Source organism: Theobroma umbraticum, unplaced genomic scaffold, assembly GCF_002168275.2.
Source record: "Theobroma umbraticum cultivar Fairchild unplaced genomic scaffold, ASM216827v3 scaffold_51.0, whole genome shotgun sequence".
NCBI classification, from domain to species: Eukaryota; Viridiplantae; Streptophyta; class Magnoliopsida; order Malvales; family Malvaceae; genus Theobroma; species Theobroma umbraticum.
The window spans coordinates 3,128,753-3,151,540 of NW_018397260.1; the positions used below are offsets into that span (position 1 = coordinate 3,128,753).

The window sequence follows — 22,788 nt, forward strand, 5'->3', positions numbered from 1 at the left end:
TCCCCACGGCATTCCAGCTCATCATTAATAAAAACCATCTTTCAAAAAAAAAAATAATTATCCGTTGCCTTGTCCACCTGGGTGGCAGTTGAAAGCCAGTTGCTCATAACTTATGCTTCAGTGGCTTGTGCGAGTTGTTTGAATTTTCCAAATCTATACTCAGATTACATCCTTTCTTCTTAATGGACTGAAAGCAATCAACTACATCGGGAGGTTGCACATAAGTCAAATGTGGCAAAACAGAGAAGACCTCAAAATCAAAAGGCTCTTTAGATAAGGTGAATATGACGGAGTGCAAGATCTTCAGTAGTAAAAAGAATACTGTTTACTTTGTGTATAGGGACAGGGCTGTGAAGATGAGCAAATGATCACTTGATCTAGTTCGAAATTTCTTGTGTTGAAGTGAATCTACAATGCAAATGTAATATGTCTATCGATTTGTTTTGGAACCATAAATTTATAAACATGTCACAGTCCAACAATCAAAGTTTTTCATTTAGTAACTAAAGACCGTACAGATTTGGTAAGCTGTTCCTAGCTTACCAAATCTTTGTCTGGCGAAGTTTTTTATCATAGATTCTTAATAAGCAACCTATCTTAGATGTATATCTGTGTGCATACAGATATGCTAAAATCTTTTGCTACTCTTATGAACTCTAAAAAAGAGGCCTTGGAGAGTCTAGAAGCTGATGCATATAATAAAGACTTTTAAGTATGGATGCTTAGGTATGTGCTTACATGAGTAGTTGCTTCGAAGTAATATTTCTTTCATTTCTTAAAAAACCAAAATAAGGAAAAAGCTTTTAACCGTTCCAAGCAACCTGTTGGCCAACTAGTCATATTAGAAGGACCCTTCTCTCTTTCTAACTCCCTATCATCGACTGGCAGACACACACCCGTGTATGCACAGCATGTACGCCGTATCACATAAATGTTAATGGTCCTATAAATGAGAAGATGGACAAGCAGAAGTTCACTCTAAAGTTCCTTTTCTCTTCTTTGAACATTCTTCTGATAAATATTTCCATTGCCTTCTTGGTAAGAAAAACAAGGAACTCTCACCAATAGGTTGATTGTTTCGCTCCTGTATCTTCCAAAAGGAAAAAAGATCATATACTTCTAATGTCGAATCAGGATCAACTAGGACAGAAATAAAGCATTGGGTCGGACTCTTCTTTGGTGTCATGGTAATAGCTATGAATAGTCATCGACTCCCCTGAAACTCTATTTTTTAATTGTCCGGCTATAAATTCTGCAAGAATAGTAGGGTGCCACACAACAAAGTAACCAAACCTTTTATGTGGAAGACAGCAGCAAGAAGAAAGCTTCAATAACAAGAAAGAACAATAAATATAACATAGAGAAGCCACAAGGCTTCTATGAAGCTGCCCCACTCACTCGCAAATCTCCAAGAAACAGCTATGACAATGAAGCTTATCCAATCTCCTTTCATGGATCTTCAGTGTTTTGGGATTGTGATTCAGATTTAGGAAGTAGAACTATTACGAAAAAAGCCTATCTTTTGCCGCATCCATCAGCTTCACGCAGGTCATCAATGGAGTCCAATCAAAGGGTTTCAAGTTTTGGCTCAGAAAGGGTCACTTTCAAGTTCATGCTCATATGAGTCTCCTGACGATGATGATGATAACGCTGACATTCATGGAGCTTTAAGTTCCTTCAGGAGTGTGGCTTATGTTGTCAAGTCTTTTAAAAGTTTGGTTTGCAAGTTGTTTGATCTTCTGTTCTCTTTTGGAGTTTGGTCATAAAGATATGTCAACATTTTAGGATGTAAAGCAGTGAGTACATGTTATTCACTTCTTTTCCTTTTATTGTTAAAGGGAAATAAGAAAGTGAGAAGGAGAATGAATTTTGGATACAAATTTTTTGTTGCTTCGTCCCCTAAATTTCCAGCCAATACTGGTTTGATTTAAGCAGAACTTCGCAAGTTTTCTTGTATCATCTTTAACATTTCTTTTGATTCAATTAAGCACAAATCCATCCTTCCATGTTTTGAGGTCCAAGTGTGGATTCCACCTGATTTCAATTCCTGGGACTGAAAATTGTGGGAAAATCTGGAGCGTGGATTTAGATTTCAACAAATATTTGAACAAATCTGGATTCAGTATGGCCTCAATAATTAAATGGAAGATAAGTATAATGGAACTAATTCAACCTCATTCTTAAAAATAATAGGCTTGGTGTTTTCTCTTAATACCAAAATTTACACACTTTTATCCTAGTAAACTACTACAAAGAAAAAAAAATGGCTACTATTGCCAAACTTCACATCTAACATTCGAGAAGCTAGCTGCAGAAACGTGTTAGTTGTCATTTTCAAAACTTCTTATGTTAATGTGATAAAAAAAATTGCAAATTAAGAGGAAGCTTAGTGCTTAAAGGCTTATACTCATCAGTAGCCAAGAAGGGGCTTACACGTTATCTGTTTCACCCTGAGGTTGTTGCATCCATTTAAGTAGGTTACTTGCAGCCCTTTTTAAAAAAGGCAATCTTGGTTGAGTTGCAACAACAGTGTGCCTGTTGAAACACCAACTTGATTTTATTGAGAAAAGTAGACTGCAATCCGAAATGTTTGATTTACTGAACCACCGGCTTCCATGATGACAAAATGCTACATTGCAATTGCAGAGTATTTGAAGAACATAACAGCCACTTATAGTCGAAAAGCTCTTATTCTGGATCAAAAGCTTCGTATTTGCAACTATTACCCCAATGTCTGTCACCATGGGATGCCAGTTTAGAGTCCCCAACGAAGAAGTATCCATGTCATCCTCTTCCCCTGCCTCCTGGCTCCCCTACTAGACCTTCAAAGAATTCTCCATCTAAATGGAAGAAGGGAAAGCTTCTAGGAAAAGGGACATTTGGACATGTTTATGTTGGATTTAATAGGTAATCTAACCTTTTCTAAATTGTTATATTTCAATGCCCTTTCATATGTGCAAAAAGTTTGTAAGAATAAGGAAGAAGCTATACTAATATTTGCCGTATACTAATGCTGACAGTGAAAATGGAAAATTGTGTGCAGTCAAGGAAGTTAAGCTCATTATTGATGATCAAATCTCAAAAGAATGTCTCAAACAACTGAACCAGGTTCGTTTGATTTTCTCCACACATAGCATCTACATACTCTCTTCTGAACAATGTTCACAAAATTTCACTGCTTAATTAATAAATAATCTCAATCATCATCAATTACACAGCACAGATGAATCATGAATGCACACACTCTTCATGACACTACACAGTCTTAAACATCTATTTATATATATTTATTTTATAGTTACATGGCAATATTTGAGGCAATTGATTGTAATCTTTTCTTCTCATGTAAACAGGAGATAACATTGCTTAGTAAGTTGTCACATCCAAACATTGTCCAATATTATGGGAGTGAATTGGTAGGCTTGTAAATCCTTCCTTCTTCCTGTATGATCTCCATTTATACATCGTCCTTTATGTTTTATTACCTACAATCTATAAAACAGTGTTAGAATATTGTGTTTTGTTAAATTTAAATGTAGCTTCAGCAAGTATCTTGAAGAATAAACCCTTCTTTCTTTTTGTAATAAAGCAATTAGAAGCTGCTCAAGCTAATGTTGTTCGACCACCTATATATTAGTTAGTCCTGGATAAAGCTGATAAATGAACTTGAGTAGGAGCATTAGAGCATCTACTAATCCAACTTATTTAGAAGTTTTGATCTAACTTGGAGACGGATGCATGTTATTCTTCATAACAAGGATAAAATAGGACAAAACAAATTCTGTTATTCCTCAAATGCAGGAAAGTGATATATTGAGAAAAAAGTACATATATTCATGAGTAACTTGAAATGATCCAATTTTAATTGATGCAGGGAACAGAAAAGCTTTCAGTGTATGTGGAATACGTTTCATGAGGTTCAATCCGGAAATTGCTTGGTGAATATGGCTCATTCAAGGAACCTGTTATTCGAGCTCACAAGAGGCAGATACTTTGCGGGCTAGCTTACTTACATGGAAGAAATACAGCACACAGGTATTTAATTGTTACCATAGGTCAATAAAATTCTTATGAAGAGGTGTATTTCACCCATCAACAACATCAAGGAACTCAAAAGAAATCTATTTAACCTGCCAGGGACATCAAAGGCGCGAACATACTAGTAGATTCTAATGGTGAAATTAAGCTTGTTGACTCTGGCATGGTTAAACATGTATGAATTTTATTTATACTCAATTCATTTTCTATTAATGTCTTGTTTACTAAGGGGAAGATGTATCTGATAAATTTGTCTTCTAAACCCAGATGACATCGTGTTCTTCAGTGCTTTCTTTTAAAATAGGTCCACATTGGATGGCACCAGAGGTACATGTCCCACATCTATTGTATTCTCTTTTTGTCTGTTTATTTTCTTCTCTGTTGGTTAATTTAAGCTCTGATGGATTAGCCTAACATCCATCGGTCTTGCCAGGTTATAATGAATGCTAGTGGCTATAGCCTAGCTGTTGACATTTGGAGCTTAGGGTGTACAATTCTTGAGATGGCAACATCAAAACCTCCCTGGAGCCAGTATGAGGGGGTATGATATCTCATAAGTCTACAACTGATCTTTCATAGTGTCAGCTTTGTTTTCCTACCTAATTTTGTTTCGCATCGTAAGCAGGTAGCAGCTATATTTAAGATTGCAAACAGCAAGGATTTTCCTGAAATCCCTGATAACCTTTCAGCGGATGCACAGAGTTTTATAAAACTTTGCTTGCAAAGGGATCCAATTGCTCGCCTTACAGCAGTACAGCTACTACAGCATCCCTTTATCCAAGAACAGTCTTTGGTAGAAGCAGCAAAAATCAATTTGGTTGATGAAGCATTGACTAGCTTACGTGGAAGAAAATATACGATATAACTTCTGAGGATGCGCAGGCATCATTTAGAATTCCTTTTTCATTTTACTATAGGTTCCCTAACATGTGCATTAGTGGCTGTGTATACTTGAACATATATATATATATATATATAACACATTATAAGAAGAAAGGCTATGTCAAATTTTTGATTGTTTCTTGACTTGTTATGCCAATCAGGATAGACATAATCCATGAACTCCTTGGCTATTTCAATATGTGTTTCCTTCTTTTCCCTTCTATAAACCATATTTTATAACTTAAATCTGCTATACAATCTATGTTCTTAATTCTAGCTGCAACTTTTTCTTCATCTACTCCTACCTCATTTCGTAACCACATTAAAGATTGTATAGCAAGAGAAGGAAACTCGAACGTTACTTAATTAATATATCAATGTCATCTTCAAGCCAATGAATGGATCTCAAACTTCTTCCTATTGTCCTTACCCCCACCCCATTTAATCACAAAATCTTTCTGACTTGTTGGACAAGTATGAGTCCTGACAGTAGTTATTTCCGTATTCTTTATATATCAAATTTACATATTGCAAATGGTGATCTTTCTTACTGTTGTTCTCTTGTGCTTTCTCAAGCCGGCGGCTTCAGCTTCAGACCTTTACTCCGATAGAACAAGCATATCGACACAGGATACAACCAAGCAGCAGAACAAAACTTTTAAAGAGCTCATGGTAAGTGTAAACATCTCATAATCTCATCCTGGTCTCATTGATGTCCAGATTAGCAAAACACTAAAAGATGATATGGTGTGGAAGGTGAGGCCAATGGTCTGTACATTCAAAATCTTTTTGCAAAAAATGGATGAGCCCACTGACATGAGAGACAAGATATGAAGAATGTGGGGCCAGCCTTGCACCACATAGAATTGAGGCATTTGTGTGGCAATTGCTTCATGGAAAAGTTGGAGTGAAGGAAGAACTGGTAAGTAGGGACTGATTCAGGATAATCAAAGTACTTGTGCTTTGTTAATAAAAAGAAAGTGAATCTGTCAATCACTGTTATTTTCTGCTCTGAAACATGGAAGGTGTGGGTTAGGTGGTGTGAATTATTTGGCTATCAGTGGATGTTTCCGGTAATGTTAAACTGTTTTTGATTCTGAATAACTATTATCTGGAAAGGCAGATGAGAGGAATATGGCGAATGAGCATTTTGCGGTTGTTTGACAATTTGGAAATGCCGGAATGATGTTGTTTTCAATGGTAAAGATTGGGATAGTACACAATGTTGGGAGATCTCAAAGATAAGAGTGGCCTCTTGGGCTAATGCTAAATGGCCTAATGAGTATCCTTCTGTTTTGACTACTTTCATGTTTCCTGAAGTTGGATGTGGTGGTAAAAAGAAAACAAAAGAGAGAAAAGGTGCTACATGGGAAAAACCAAAGCTAGGGCAACTGAAGTTTAATGTGGATGGAGCGGCTCAAGGATGTCCGGGACCTGCTGGAATTGGGGGTATTTTGAGGAATGAGAAGGGAAAGGCGTTAATTACCTTCTCCAAACCGATTGGTATTGCCAACTCTACTACTGCGGAAGTTCTTGCTGTGAAGGAGGCTTTCTTGATCTTCTCAGCATCGAGATGGAAAGATAACCATTCCTTGTTGATGAAAGTGACGCGTGCAATATTGTTAGATGGATTAAAGATCCTGCGAGTGCGCCTTGGAGACTAAGATTTTGGATGAATCAGATTGAAAGGTTTAAGGAGTTATGTACAGAATGGGAAATCAGATATTCACCGAGAGAGGCTAACCAAGAAGCCGATTCACTTGCCAAAGCTGCCATCCATCTTCAAAGTGAGATATTGAGAAGGTACTAATTCCTTTGTAATCTTGATTGTGGAAGTGAGGTTCAACTATGGTTAACCCTCGGTTTGTTTGATTGAGACTTTCTTTGGGGTTGCTTTTGTTTTTTTGGATTGGTGATGTGTACAGTAGATGTTTTTCTTTGATCTTTTGAGGAGGTTTTTGGAAACATATATTAGATAAAATGGACTGATATATGAACCAAGGTTTTCTGCTTTAATGTGTAAGGAAGGAGGGGTTCATGTCCATGCACTATGAATAAACTTGATACCTTTGCTATTCAAAAAAAAAATATCAATTACTTCTATACCTGAGTCACCTTGTTCGAACTCAGTTGAACAGTGTAAATCAGCTTGTGGAAGCTATCTTCATTCTTCTTATCAACCAACTTTTTAGTTAGCTTCATTAGCTGATCCTTGGAAAGCACCATCAACGTAGCACTCCTCTTAGACCCCTCACTAAAAACGAACTTGTGAAATTTGTAAATGAACTAGATATCAGAAACAAATATAGAAAGTACACCCAGTTTGTTGCCCGAGTTTGTTTATGGATGGAAATCTATTCCTCAGCATCTTGGCATGTAAATAAAGTGCACTCATGTCATCATCACCGAAACAGCTTGAAGCTGTGCGAAAATTTCATGTGCAAAGGAAAAAGAAGAAGATTTAGGCATTACACGGCTACAGAACGAGTGATGCTTTGGCAATTCATCCTGGGTGCAGTCTTGACCACTGAACAAGATCTCTGAGAAACTTCAGACTATAAGGCAGCAACTAAAAGGAGACTATCTTAGAAGTTCTCAGAGATGGAAATCAGCATGCTCAATTTGGCAATTGTTCCAGAATGTCAATTTTGAAGATGTAAATTTGTCTGGTAGATTAGATTATTTGAACATTTCAGGAGATGGTGGGTCTGTTGATGGAATCTCCTTTTTTAATTCTTTCTTTCTTTATCTTGCCTTAATTTTTACCAACAGGAATTCATGCAACTCGAGATATAATAACTTTGGAGTTATTATCGACTTCAAATAGTTTACTTGTTGGAATTAGCTAAAAGAGTCAAGTTCTAGCATTTGGGGACTCCACTTGAGACAACCCTACTTGGGAATAACTTTGCTTGACTTAGCTTTTTATGAAATAGGAGAAGGGACCACTGAACGAAAGCGCAGTTTAGAGTTTGCTGTAAAACCCTGGATGATACCTAGATTTTTCGGATTGATGTCCTCTTTTAAGAGATTGAAATCTTTGAAGAGCTATTCCAACGTATCAAGCAAACAACGCAATAAGAGACGGTTTTTCCTATAGAGAAAAGAGATTTAGATGAGCGCTATACAGACATAAATAGAAGAATAAAAGGCATTGCTTTTAAAGTGAGAGAGGCAACGAGGGAGTCCACCAACATCATTTAAGAATGCACCAACATACACAAAGTCCAGAGACAGGTGACTTTTCTGACCGCATTGCACTACAATTGACTAAAACTTTGCATGAGTAAATTTTACAGGTGAGTTCCTGTCCAGATGATTGACACAGCTAAAAAGTGTAAACAAAAAAACACAAGGTATATGCGCCCACATAAGTTTTAAGCCACAAGTCAAAATGAATAATCCTGCAAATCGGATGTTGAGTCACTCATTTCCATATCAGCTAAGCACTCTTCTGCAGTAAGAGGAGGGAGTTGCCTGGTTTTGCGTTTCAAATTATGCTTGTGCCACTCACTCTTAAAGTGATCCCTGTATTGTTTGGAATCCCCTACAAACAGATTGCATGTGCTGCACTTGTGTTGCTTTACCTCCCCCTCAGCATCCCCATTTCCTGAAGAGATGGTCTGTTTTTGCATTTTCTCACTTAGTTGGAGCACCGAATCAATAGATTTCTGGGGTAAATTTGATGGTGCTGAATCAGCAGATTCCTTCGGTAAATGTGACGCTATATCTTCATCATCATAATGATCGACCTGGGTATCCCCCTCAGCATGCACAGACACTGCAAGTATTTCCAATCTACCCTGTGAATTCCTCACAAGTGCATCACATTCTCGAAAAATTCCTGGTTCCATTTCACAAATCTGCACAAGGATCAAACAGGAAGCTTGAGCACTTGAAAAAGATAGGACACAGTTCAAGAGATATCAACCACCAATTGTACAGCTTGGTCACTCAGCAAAGCTAATTTAATAGTGCAGCAACCTTAAGTATGCTGGGGTAGTTTCAAATGTAAAAAGCAGTAAACAAAACAGAAGTAGTTGACACATAAATTTACAGGATGGTAATCACAAAAATCTCTTAGATATGTAGCCCATAATGATTCCACAACTTTCTCAATAAAACTGATCAGCGAAGTGCACATCTAAACTTATACACCACTGCCAGCATAAAAGTTGTGGATGAGTTTTAAGCCCAGTGGAATAAGAGAAAGTTACTGGTGCAAGAAGACATGAAGCAATTAAAAGACATTATATTCATGAGAACTAAAATTCTATAAAAGGACACGAGTTTCTACCTACTTGACAAGGTTTACACTTTATGTATGGATATACATCTTCCCCTTGTTTTGCTTCACACGTGTAGTTATTACAATCTACAAAAACCTCAATAAACAAAAATTGCAACACCATTCAAGTATCCTCATAGAATGGTTCCTGACTTCCTGGTTAGCCAACAATTTCAGCTTCAAAGCGAATCTTGCTGGCAGTCCGAAGAACATTTTTTGATGGATTAAGTTAGCACATTCACATAACTCACATACAGTGATGATTGAAGAACTAACCGTGTGAAGCAAGCAGATTCAATATTCCAGCAAGTAATGCTAAAGTTGCAGTAGACTTAAAACTAGAGTTATGAGAAAAAAATAAAATGACTAAATGAAGAGTCAAAACGCTTCTCCCCATGGAAATTGAGGATGCAGCAAGTACTCAGGACTTACAATTGATAGCTGACTTCCAGACTCATCTTTTGAAACAACGGTAGCACTCCATTCATCGAGCTTCTCAGACAGAGAATGAAAATTTTGTCCAGGAACAGTGATTCGTAATCTCATGGGAGACCGTTTTATAGGGAAGTTCTTCTGAAGCTCACGAATAACCTCTAGTGCCTGCAAAATATAAAGCCTTAAGCCACGAAGACAACACAAAGCCAGCATAAAGATACACAAATTTCAACATAATAATACTGCTGCAAAATGACTAATTGCAAACCAGCCATCACTTCACTCATCTAAATATGGACAAAATGTTGGAAAATTTGCGTTTAATCAAAGAAAAGTAAACTTAACACAGTTAATGCTTGATAAATTAAACATGCATGTTTCAATATGACATGAAAATTGCATTACATATCAGAAGGCTCATCAGTTCTTTTGGCAGAATAAACAGCTAAATACTTTAACGAGAAAAGGCAAAATATATATATATATATATATATATATATAAAAAGGAAGAAAAAGACCTGCTTCTTGGAGCTACTATGGGGATCAACAGAAAAATGAATTTCGTGCATTAGTCTCTCAATCATACTAATAGTATAAGGGCGTTGAGTTTCAGGGTTGATAGTCTTTTGCATAACAATCGTTGCGATATCCCGAAACTGACTAGAAAATTGAGATTCCCTTTCCTTCCCAGCAATTTGTAGCTCCCCTTTCTCCAAAATCTAAAAAAAAAAAAGAAAAAAGAAAAATCCAATCCAAAAAATAAAAGGCATTTCCAAAAGAAATGCAAAATTACCTTTGAAATTGAAAATTGAATTACCTCTAAACAAATGTTAGTCTGATCATCAGTCCCAAAAGCAGCAACCAAATCTTTGGTCTTAGCAAGTACTCCTTTCGAAACGTTTGAGTAAACTGTGTGGGACTGTAACACTTCGTCCAAATCCTTCTCTCTGTTTGGCGGATTTTTTTTTCCATAAATTAATTAATTTCAGGAAAAACTTTAAAATTTTAAAGAAATTATATAAAGAAGTTCGTTAACTTACACGCGGGAACGCCAGGAGAGGACTTTGTTTTTGTAGCAGGCGATCTCGAATCGCAAGCCGTGTTTCTTCAAACGCACGACGGCGACGTTCGTCAGCCGCTTTTGCCCTATCGGCTGCACCAGCGTTTTCGACATTTTTGTCTCGCCGCTTCTTTTACTCGTGCCTTCGCCCCCACATATTCCAGGTTTTACTTAAAGAGCTGAAAACGCACCGTTTTCGTACCTTAGAACGGCTGGTCATCAAACCCGGTTCAGCCCAGTGCCATAACTTAGTATATTTCAGACTACTTCTCCAGTTCTTTTCTGCCGAATTGCCCAAACTTTTCTTGGTTCTCTCTTTCTCTCCTAGGCGAAATTCCTTTTTGTTTTTTGGGTTCCCATAAAAAATTCAGAGACGGAATTGGAGTTCTTTTTAAAGATGGCATCTTTAAAGGAAAAGAGTGAAGGGGCAGCAAGCTCAGAGGAGGAAAATAATGAGAGCTCTAATTTCTATGATGTTTATGGACCTCAAGTACTCTCTTTTTCTCTTGCTTTCAAGTTTTCTGTATTTAATTTATTGGGGGGTTTTTTCTTAATATAGAGGAGAAATAAATGAACCCTAAAGCCTACCCTTTGCAGGCAAAAGCAGAAATTGTTTTCAAGACTCCTGAAACTAACTCTACTTTGAATTTGCAAGTAAGCTTCTGTATGCTCCTTTTAATCTTTTGCAATCAATCAAACTACTGACAATGTAATAAACATAGTTAATATCTGGGTATTTTTCTTTTGATACCAGGACGTTCAAGGACTTGTTACCTGGGTTCTTGCTGAAGGATTCATGCCTTCCTGGATTTTTATTAAGGTAAAGAATATAAAGTTATTTATTACGATTTACTTGGTTTCCTGATGGACGTGTGGAACAAAAAGCTTCATTACTGAAGGTTATAAAAAATGGGGTTTTATATGTTTTGCAGAATAAGCCACTGATTCCAAAAGTTGTCATGCTTTATGTCCCTGGCCTGGATGCAGCTTTGTACTTAGCGCAATCCAAGACACTTTCTGGTTTTAAAAAGAGTTGTGGCAATCCAAGGGCACTTTTAGCTCTTAGGTTGGTAATGATTTTGTTTCCAATTTGTTTTCTATTAGGATAGGTTTAGTGCCATTTGCAATGTGTTATACTTATGATTTCTGTTGTTCATTATAGCTGTGTATCAGATGGGATGCAGACAATAGATGCACTGCTAACGTGCAAGGTGAAGAGAAAGAGAAACCTAATTGATCCAGTGAGGGACACAAGCCAGTCTGCTGAACAAGGTTGACCACCTATCTTTGTGCAGTCCACTTCTATGCTTGCATGAATTTCTTATTTATATGTGGAATCAGGTGCTCTACATGGTTAATAGGTTTTCACTAGAACAGTGCTAGTCCAACTTGTGTGAGTAGAAAATCTAAGCCTGGGGCACTATGAGCCCATGTATTCATCAGGGTGTCCTAACAAGCTGTTCCTCGCTTGTTGATAGTGGTGTTTCAGTTCTTTACTGCTCACTCTAGGTTGGGCAGTAATCCTCTTATTTGGTGACAATCAATCAGTAGTTTGGCTGCACCTATACTCAAAATGCCATCTCATCAGTTGATGTATAAAATCACGAATCATTTAAAAAAATTGACAGATAACTTTTCTGCAAGAAGAAAACAAATCAAATAACTAGATGTGTAAATTCATGGACAATTCTATTCAGCTATAGAATAGCTAAAACTTTCTGGTGCCAGTTTCTTACACATGGTTCTTTATAAATTTTTGCATTTTTATCATAATAATATCTCACACATCATCATAAAAATTTAACTTTTGTTATGTCTTTGATTGTTAAAAGAGTTTTAGGTAAAGGATGAGACAATTGCTATGATGTTGCAAAGTGTAGTCTGCCTCTTGACAAAACCTTTTTCATTGTTTTCAGCATCAGAACATCCCAAATGTTATGTGTAATAATATTCTAACTTATTTGGGGATCTCTACCAACATATAATTTCTTGATAATAAAATGACATCTTTATGCAGAAAGATCCATCTCTGAAATGGACTCCACAGAACTCTTGAAAGATCTTCCTTTCCCCATTACATATTACACACTCACAGCAAAGGAACTAGAAGACAATGGATATTGCCTTAATAAACCAGGTCAGAATAATGTTCTTCTCTGATTTTCACATAAAATTTTGTTTGCATATTGGTCTTGTTTCTTCATTGTTCAAATGTCCTTGGTTTATTATTGGATTTGTTCCATGCAGGTTTTGTTTCTACTCTTCCTGCTCCTGCTGGATCCTCTCCTTATAAAATATTGGCACTTGACTGTGAAATGGTAAATCCTACCTACAAGTCAGTTATGAATGAAAATAATGACATTTTTGCTGTTTATTGATGAATGTGATAAAATCATGTGAATTATAAGTTTGAAGACTGTAAAGTGACAAAATGTTGCTTTCCTCTGAATAAGTTAAAGTTAGTAGTGTACCTTTCTTGCAAGAGCTAGTCTCTACCAAAATCTTCCTTGCTTTGTTTCTCTTCATTGAACATGTGATAATTATTTTTCACTTTTCATTTTTAGGCCATGCTAACTTTTTAAAAGAAAAAAGTCTGTAATAGCATTTTTATTTCACATTGGCTGACACAGTAGTCCTTTACTTAACCAGTTCATTGTAAACAATTGTGTTTTTTTTTTTTTGTCACCGGATAACAAAATTCAAGCCAAGTCAATGAGTAAAGTTAGTTGATGGTTTTTACAATGTTGGCTTTCAAGGTGGTACAAATCGGCACCGGACTTATTGCTCTCCTTTCATTTTGTGTCTCTAGCAGTGTGGATGACCTCATTGTTTGAATTAAAATAAAGTCCAAATAATGTATAAAAATATAAAATTAGATCAGGGCATTAATTTTTGGTTATGAGTAGTCCACTGGTTTGAAGGTTTTGCTTGAGATAGAGCCTTCTCTGGTAGCTTCTATTCATGCTCTATGTTAGTTTTTCTGCTTTCTCTTTTCTGCTTTCCGCAAATTTGTTACTGTTTTAGTTGGTGAGAAGATTGAACATACAAGCGTTAGTGCTTTGCCTTCTAGAATTGCCATGTAATTGGCTTGGTAGGCTGATCTATCTCCAGTCCCACCTGTGGTTTGGACGTAGTCTATATATTCTTGCATCATGTTCTCTACCAATAGGCTTGTTTGAGAAAAAAGTTTCTCATTTACTCTGCAAAGATTTTGCTTCTTTGCTTTGGGGCATGCTTTTAAATTTTCTTGCATATATGTAGTTAATTTGTATGCTTACCTCATCATGGGCTTGTATATTTCTTCTCATTTTCTCTTGCTTTCATGTGCTAGTGTATAACAAGTGAGGGTTTCGAGCTTACACGAGTGACCCTGGTTGATATTAAAGGACAGGCATGTTAAACTAATTCTTTTCTCTTTCTTTTTTTTTTTCATTTTTCTTTTTGTTTACCATTTCAGTTTACAGTAACTATTTTATCATATTACAGTCTTATTATATGCATGTTATGTTTGTAGATTTAATTTATTTTAATTTCATTCAGATAATTTTGCTAGTGGCCTATACTTGACATTTAATGCATCAAAATAAAGCTCACACCTTATATGTCTTTTCAAAGAACTATTTTTACAATTTTTTACTCATCGCCGTAAAAAGGGCAGAAAAAAATAGAGTAAATCATCTTTCTTGTTGCTGCATCATGTTGTTGGTTCAAATTTTTATGCTTCTATCTTGATCCTAGAATTTAGAACATTATTAGGTTTATCCTTATCCTAGGTAAATAAATTCTTTAATGGGATGTTGTACTTGTAAAATTGATTATGTCTAACTACCTGATTATTTGCTCCACTAATCCTGTGATGCAATTTTTTGACAGGTTGTACTAGATAAATTGGTTAAACCATCCAACCCTATCACTGATTACAACACAAGGTAAATGTTATTTGGAATGTAGTTAGGCCCTAGTGGAATTTTTCATTTTTTTTAACTGCAGTGCAGTCATAGCTGAGAAGCTGTAATCCTGAAAAAGGGGTTGAAGTGTAGGTATTTTTTTTTTCCAGATACATAAAGATCATCTTTCCTTTCGTCTACTTTCTCTTTAATGTTATGTGACTGGCATAGAAATGGTTGATCAGCTTATTCTGAAGTTTCTTTTCTGAAAATTTTTCCCAATTCAATTCCCATGTGCCAAAGTGTTTGTTCAAATCTGTATTGACAGATTTGGTATCTCTGGTCATCCACCTCTGAGATCTCTCTCTCTCTCTCTCTCTCTCTACACACAGACACAACACTTTGTTATTCCCAATCATTAGTTCATTTGATAATGGTCTTTATTGCTTAAGCAGGTATAGCGGAATCACATACGAGATACTGAGTGAAGTGACTACAAGTCTTCAAGATGTTCAGGTTCATTACCCTTTGTTTACTGTCACCAATCAATGACAGTATATTTTACTTCACTATTCTCATATGATTTCCCATTAAACAATAGTCTTATATGAACTATTTACAGTTGCTTCCCATCTTCAGGAAGATTTTCTAAAGCTGGTTTACAAAGATACCATCCTAATTGGGCACTCCTTGGAAAATGACTTATTAGCTTTGAAGATTTCTCATGATTTGGTAATTGATACCTCTGTATTATACAAACACCCTCGTGGTGGATCTTACAAAACTGCTCTTCGAGTTCTTGCCAAGAGATTTCTTTCTAGCGAGATACAGCAATCGGGGAATGGACATGATAGTATTGAAGATGCAAGAGCTGCTATGGAACTGGCTCTGTTAAAGATTAGAAATGGTAAGTGATTCTTTCCTACGTGTTCACATTTAATCATCAGTAGATAAATTTTGAGATTTAGCTAGAGTCTTATGGATGTGGCATCAAGAAAATTGTACATTGATTCTAGTCTTTTACATCTAGAAACTCAAATATACCTTACAGTCTAGGAGATGTATCATATGAAATATGTGTAGTTTTGTTTCTTCATTTGGAAATTTATATTTAAATTTTTACGTATGTCTTTGCTTCTCGTTTTAGGACCTGATTTTGGTTCGCCACCGTCATTTATGCGCAGAAAGCTCCTTACTCTTTTGGGTGAGTGTGGCAAGACTTCATCTTTCATTGATGATATTTCCATAGTGAAGCGATATGCTTCTGAGTCATCCCATGTGATTCCAGTGTGCTCCGATGATGAAGCTCTTTTAAAGGCTAGAAAAGAGGTAGACTGCATCATTCATTTTAGAGATTTACCTTCTATACTGGCTTGCTTACAACTTCTTGCATTTATTTGTTGTGGTAGGTCAAGAATGATCATGTACACTTTGTCTGGACCCACTTTTCAGAATTGAATTCCTATTTCAGAAAACAAGCTGAGGATGATGTAAAGTTGAATGGAAAACTTGCAGAAATGATATCGTTGGTTACATGTGATCAGAAACCTGCCAATTGGAAAGGAATCAAAAACAATGTTTCAACTGAGCTGAAGGAAATTTTAACTCGCATTAATGCTAGGGTTCATAGTCTCCACACTGCATTACCAACTAACTCCATGTTTATAATTTGCACAGGACATGGGGACATAGCCATTGTTCATAGGTAGGGTTTCTCTACCTGTCACTCATAGTATGCCATGTTTATTTGTTTGTCTCTTAACTGAAATGAAATTACCATATCTTGCTTGGAGTAAAGTACAAGTATGGGGCATGAGTATGTTTCTGATACAGTTCATTCAATTTTTTGTGAGTTCTTTATATTTGGACAGTCATACTCTTTACTTGTATGTGGTGGTTATGCCCTCACTTGAAGTGTCCGAAATGTCTGCGAAGTGAGAAGGATACATCAGCAAAAATTAAGAGTCTGAGTAATGCTGAATTTAAGTAAAACAGCTCAATAGCTAGGCAGGTAAATATGGGAAGTTGTGACACCATGTTCTGATAGGTGGATGTTAGAGCTCATGGCTTTTGTTGTATATGCTAGAGCCAGCTTCATTTGCTGGCAACTTTTTAGTTACCATATTTGCATCGTTATTGATTGAGCATATTGGGGCAATTATGTGTAAAGCTCAGGGATAATTATGAGTTCCTTCCATGTCAAACACTTTTTCTTTTTCCTCCTCTAATTCCTATTGCATATTTTATTATAACACAATCTTTCCTTGTTTTTTCATGTGCATGGATGAAGATTGAGGAAAATGCTTACAGAGCAAAGTGAAACAACGGTTTCCCGTGAGAAACTTGTAAAGGTCTTAGAAGAGCTGCAGGCCCAAGCTGAAGTAGCTTTGTGTTTTGTTGGCATGAAGCATTAGGTGTACCACTGTTAAGGTGTCTTGCATTTTTGAAGAGAAAAGAGGAATGCTCATGTAAATTTTCAGGATACTGCAATTTTTACAATGACAATTATTCCTTGGATGCTGGTATCCCGTCCTTCCGATGACAAAAGAAAAATGGTAAAGGTTATTCTTATTCTTTGGATGCTGGGAAAATTTTATAATTTATGATGAAACTTCTATAGTGCTAGTGTTTATCAAGGGTGCAGTGCAATATTTTATTTTTATTTTCCTTGTTTCACTTTTTTTATGCATTGGAGACTTGCTGAAAATTAATGGTCTCTTGAAGCATCAACAACAAAATATTTGTAAATAACATTTTGAATTCAGGGTTTGTTTTAATACGTTTTGATTTGGCTTTAGAAAAAATTGGCTAGAAATTGAATATTCAAGGCCTCTTGCAGCATTTTCTTCTCAAGTTTCAAAATTAACTACTGTCTTTGGCTTTAAATAAATAGTATAAGAATTTACCAACTTTTACTCACAAGGTATCTTTTGGATACGAATTATTGATTCTGATAAAATCAAATCAAATTAGATTCTAAGTTATTTCAAGTTTGGTTGAACATATATAAAGCAAACATTATAAAGAAAAAGAAGTGGGCTCCTAACCTTGAGAGTTTAGGGCCAGGCATTTACTTACTAAATGCAGAGGGTTCAAGTGCAACGCATTGACACTTAATTAACAATTTGTTGAGCTCGAAAAGAAATATTTCAAATATGTAAAGCAAAGGCAAACATATAATATTAAGAAAAAAGTTAGATAATTAGCAGTCCCCTACTCATACCTTAGATTTTACATTAGCTTAAACAAACACGAAAAGTCTTTTTCCATTAGTGTGCATCTGGATCCCACGCAAAACTATAGTTACAATGACCACACATAACTGAATTAAAGCCAGATACCGGAAAGGTAACATTAACCTCATTATTCTACCTCCAAGCTGAAGCAACAATCAAGCTTTTGTCTTCCCAACCAAAATGAAGTGCACCTAAATCCTCTTTCAGCTTGTACCTGTCACAATACTCCCTGATAAGCTTCCGAATCATATCAATCACATTTGGACTCATTGGACAAGAAGTGAAGCCAGCCATCATCATCCTTGCCCTCCACTTTCCTGCAACCTCATATCGCTCTATTCTTTCCTCTCCCTCACATGCAACAATGTTCACTATATCCCGCGCCAGGCACTGCCTTTCAACATTCATCCTGTCCTGACTCTCCCTTGGAAGTGTCGCATCCAGAGACTCAAAGACAGCAGAGTAGTAACTATAGGCTTCCACGAACCTTGGGAAAAAAGGTGATGTGTTTGTGTTCACATCTTGCTCAACGACAGTAACAAGTTTTGGATTCAAGCTCTTAACCATCCGCAGAAGCTGGTCTCGCTGATTTATGGTTGAAACACTCTCATCGGGCATGTGGTGGAGTTGAAATGCAAAGTTCACTATAAGTGCTTCACCTGGCCGGCAATCCAGCATAGATGGAGTAACAAGTGAAGTCCTTGAGGCAACCGCTTGAAACTCAAATGGCACATCAAGTGCTTCTGCTAGCTTCTCAAGTCTTAGCCCAACAATTGCAAGACCTCCATTAAGACGTTGTACTGACTCAGGGTCATCAACACCAGTTAACCTCAAGTGAGGTGGCTTACCAGGCCGCTTAGCAATTGTTTGAATCAGTGTAATATATTGACTACCTTGACTTATGTCAAAATCTATTATATGTACCCTCTTTTCATCTTTAAATGCCTCTATAATTGCACCATTTGCTGCCATAAATCCAAATTTAAAACAAGGGCACACCTCAAAGAGGATTTGCATGGCTGCAAGCCTATCAGAAGAAGGGGGCTCTTTGCATCTTAAAGCTTTATAAAGATATTTTCCAGATTCAGCCATGCGAGCTACAAGACCTTCAACCATGTAGGCCGCAATTCTCTGAGGAGGATCTCCTTGAATTGAGACCTTCTGGCGAAGATCATTTATTATGGCTGAAGCTTCTTCGATGTTGCCTTCTGAGAGTACAGCAGCACACTCGATAAGCATTTGCTTAGGAGATCGAGATGAAACATGTGATACCTCTTTGTTGCTGCTGAAGCTACTGAGATTAGAATCTGAGGATGACGATTCCTTGGGTGAGTCATGGAGCGATTCTGTCCTGATAGGATCAGACCATTCACCATCTATTTCCATGCTTATACCAGTGCCAAACATGTCATCATCTTCATCAACATCGTTATCAGCAAGCAGAGCTCTCTCCAGTTCTTGAAGCTTCAGTTTCATCTTATCTGTATCAGAGTCTAATGTTTCTGGGCTTTGGATTTCCAAGTAATCTGATAAAAAATATTGGATTGATAGTTATCAGGGCACCAAATTAATAAATTAGAAGAGTTTAATGGTTTTTGATCAATTACGGAGAAAACTGAACTACCTCGTAGCTGAAAAGAAGAGACATCTTTTGGGCGAAATGAACTTCCCGAAATGCCAGAACTAGATGGTTGTATAAGCTCTTCTGTAGGAGAGTCAAGGAAGTACTTCTCATAGCTCTCGCTGCTGTAAGAATCAGTAATGTATACGGGCTTATGCTTATGAGAGCCAAACATTTGAGCAGACAAGCCAGAACTGTCACTGCCCTGTAGTGAATAGAGCTTGGTATTTCTATACGCTGCAGTAGCTGGTTCTGCAGACCTTACTAAAGACATGGTTTCAACTCTCTGGATGGTCGTATTATAAAATGAATCCTGTGTAACAAATTGTAAATAGAAGTTAAACAGTTGTTTATCGCAGATTCTTAGTGGTAAGAACCTAATAGGCACATTGGTGTAAGACATGAAATGAAAGAATGCCCCTTAAAGAAAAACTGGTTATGAACTTAAATAGCTTATGACTAACAGAAGATAATCTTAATCTGAACTAACTGAATCACCATGGGCACTTGGGCAGTAAGGTAAGACAGGTTGCCTGGAAAAAAAGCTGGTCTATGTAAGAAATGGACCGCATCACCTATTACTTTTTGAAAGAAAAAAGGAAGGCACCTTGCAGCTATAGTATACTGTTTATCTCTGATCATCCTATAGTTGAAGTTCGATCCAGAAGATCACAAGTGGGGATGGTTAAAGGTAAAGCAATATGGTCCAACCAATTATGTCGGAACCATTCTACTTTTCCCAGTTATCAAGCATAGACACTGGTCAACAAAGCAGAAGTCGGGGAAGGTGAAAGAGCCCAGAAATTCAACTTATGTTGGGGGTTTTCTTTTCTCATTGTAATTATATCTAACAATGTAATTTCTGCATTCAAGTACCAGAAACATCTTAACAAAGACGCCATAGACTGAGATAACTAATTAAGAGAATATTTTTCCCACGATTTGGTGTCATCATTAACATATACATAACAGAGAAGGTATTTGGTGTCATCATTAACATATACATAACAGAGAAGGTAGATCACCTACAGAACGCAATTAGCAGTGCTTCAGTAGAGATCCCTTAGCAAAGAACACTTTCTTCCGTACAATCATATATCCCAAGAGGAACATAACCAAAAATGATATTAGCAAACAAGTCTACCAAATAGTTGCTGACAGGGACCAAATTCCAGGTTTCGAGAAAATCTGATTTTGAAGGAAAACGAAAAGACTGTTTCTTATCACAGTAGGCAAGATAAGAACAATAGGCAACATGCAGGAGACAGCTAAACATTCAATTCTGAGATTACGATCCTCGTACTTGAACAATTGAAAACAAGTTACTCGCATCACTGCAAGGCTTAAACATCATCTAAAATTGAAAAGGAAGAAAACGAAAATGAAATGAAGATCAAAACTACAAGGCTTTCCCCTGTACCTGATACATGAGAAAGACCTCAAGAGGAAACAGCAAAGATCATAATTTCTACGGTCAAATCCTGCAATTGAGCAGATATCCGGAGATAAAGATGAGACTCAGAATTGTGTTTGAAGGGAGAAGAAAACAACGGGTTTGACCTTGTATTCAAGCAATTAAATACCAACCCAAAAGCAAATATACCTCCTTTATTGTTATAAACTTTATATTAGAGAAGAAAACTTTAGATTATGAGGTTAGGTATGATTGAAAAGCAGCAAACCACATAACAAACCCCAACAAAGAAGTAGAAACAAAACCAAACTTGTAAGAAAAAAGAATAAACAAATAAACAATAAATAAATAAATAAAACAGACAACACCCAGATAGGGAAATAATTATAGTATACTTTAATGGTAAGTTGCAAGGATTTTTAGCTTCCATATAGAAGAATCTGAACAGATCAATATTCCATGACCCCAGTTGCAATAACAAAACGACCAGACAGACAATTGAAAATCCAATCTTCAGGAATCTAAAGTAAAGGCATGGATAAAAGAAAGGTAGTGGGAAACTCACCTCAAACGTTTTTTCTTTCTCAAGACAGAAACTTCCTCAGTTTATCACAAGACTTTTCTATCTCTCAGCAGTTTCCTGCTTTCTTTCTTTTGCGTTTGTCTTAGTCTGCATGTTTATACCAACTTGTCTGACCGGGAGAAGCTGTTTGACAGAATTATGTCATGCTCTCCCCCCACGGTGTGGTCCAATAGCACCATCCTTGGTTCTCTAATCATTCAATCCTCACCGTGTAACAAATTTCAAATATCTACACTGTCCTATTGAATTATAAAAGAGAACCCCATCATGTTAAAACCTTTTTATATGTTAGAATTGAATTACATTGACTTCAGTTTCTGCAAATTAAACCTTCACATCTTATTCCAAGTCAATTTCTTAATATTCATCTCATCCTATACATATCCAATACACCAAATTTCACTCTTTTATTCTACTATGTCTTTATTTCAATAGTTTTATATAGACAAGGATTAAAATTCTTAAAATTTTTTTTCATATTATTTAAAATTTTTAAATTTTTTTATAAATTCTCTTAATGATCTTCAAAATAATTTTTTATTTAATAATTAATATAAATAAAAAATAATAAAATAATTCCATATGTCTGACTTAATTTTAAAATTTTTTTATTCTTTTTCAATTTATACTTTATTTTTGTTTAGTTATTTTTTTATTTGTATTCTATTTACTCGTATATTTTAAATTTTTATAGATTTTCTTTCACAAATTTCTATGAACCATCAATCATATTTTTTTTAAAAAATAAAATCATCTTACCTCATAAATTTTGATCGAAATTACACCGATATCCATTAGTTTTCAAAATGAACACTCAACGCAAAAATAATAATTTTTGCTAGACACTTTGATTCATCCGTTAGTTAACTGTTAATATTTTTATCAACTTGTTGACATGACAATAATAAAAAATAATTTTATTATTTCTTTTTTTAATTAATTAAAAAAAATTCCCATCACTAGAGCTCCCCCAGAGAGACCAATCTGGGGCTCCTTAAAATCGCACCGATGCTTCCCTCCTCTAGAGAGCACTAGCCAATGTTCCCCTTTCTTGACCTATTTTTTATTTTTTAAAAAAAATATAATTATAATTTTTTATTTTAATAAAGAAAAAAAGAATATTTTAATTTTTTTATAATTTCTATTTATGATGTTTGTACTCTCGAGACTAAATGTTTATTTCGAAAACTAATAAACTTTCATATAATTTCTATCAAAACTTATGGGGTAAGGGTATTTTTTTATTATTATTATTATTATGTCATATATGATTCTATCTTTTACTTACCATGTATCTTTTTTTTTTATTATGTGAATTTATTTTTTATAATTTTAATTTTTAAA

The 22,788-nt window shown here is 35.9% G+C and overlaps 3 protein-coding genes and 1 pseudogene across 5 annotated transcripts; 2 read left to right on the forward strand and 2 right to left on the reverse strand.

Moving 5' to 3' along the window:
• Positions 1–957: 957 nt before the first annotated feature.
• Positions 958–7,112, forward strand: LOC110416438 (mitogen-activated protein kinase kinase kinase 3-like; annotated as a pseudogene).
• A 945-nt stretch (positions 7,113–8,057) lies between these two features.
• LOC110417345 (sequence-specific DNA binding transcription factor) lies at positions 8,058–10,976 on the reverse strand. Its single transcript, XM_021429655.2, has 5 exons — positions 10,684–10,976; positions 10,461–10,590; positions 10,162–10,362; positions 9,641–9,808; positions 8,058–8,783 (listed from the first exon to the last, which is right to left on the reverse strand). The coding sequence occupies exons 1-5, from the start codon at positions 10,815–10,817 to the stop codon at positions 8,310–8,312; spliced, it is 1,107 nt and encodes a 368-aa protein (XP_021285330.1). The 5' UTR covers positions 10,818–10,976; the 3' UTR covers positions 8,058–8,309.
• Positions 10,977–11,061: 85 nt separating this feature from the next.
• Positions 11,062–17,226, forward strand: LOC110417344 (Polynucleotidyl transferase, ribonuclease H-like superfamily protein). Of its 3 annotated transcripts, XM_021429650.2 has the most exons (15): positions 11,062–11,193; positions 11,301–11,357; positions 11,458–11,523; positions 11,636–11,769; positions 11,866–11,975; positions 12,721–12,840; positions 12,951–13,021; positions 14,035–14,094; positions 14,577–14,632; positions 15,046–15,106; positions 15,230–15,497; positions 15,738–15,794; positions 15,879–15,919; positions 16,000–16,295; positions 16,881–17,226. In XM_021429650.2, exons 1-15 carry the CDS (start codon positions 11,101–11,103, stop codon positions 17,002–17,004), a joined length of 1,614 nt encoding a protein of 537 aa, XP_021285325.1. In that variant the 5' UTR covers positions 11,062–11,100; the 3' UTR covers positions 17,005–17,226. The 3 variants fall into 3 exon arrangements, with proteins under 3 accessions (XP_021285325.1, XP_021285324.1, XP_021285326.1); XM_021429649.2 differs by having other exon boundaries at positions 15,738–15,919; XM_021429651.2 differs by lacking the exon at positions 15,879–15,919 and having other exon boundaries at positions 15,775–15,794.
• Positions 17,227–17,748: 522 nt separating this feature from the next.
• On the reverse strand, positions 17,749–21,399 carry SCL1 (SCARECROW-like 1). Its single transcript, XM_089783507.1, has 3 exons — positions 20,868–21,399; positions 19,451–19,760; positions 17,749–19,352 (listed from the first exon to the last, which is right to left on the reverse strand). Exons 1-3 carry the CDS (start codon positions 20,874–20,876, stop codon positions 17,959–17,961), a joined length of 1,713 nt encoding a protein of 570 aa, XP_089639633.1. The 5' UTR covers positions 20,877–21,399; the 3' UTR covers positions 17,749–17,958.
• Positions 21,400–22,788: the final 1,389 nt, after the last annotated feature.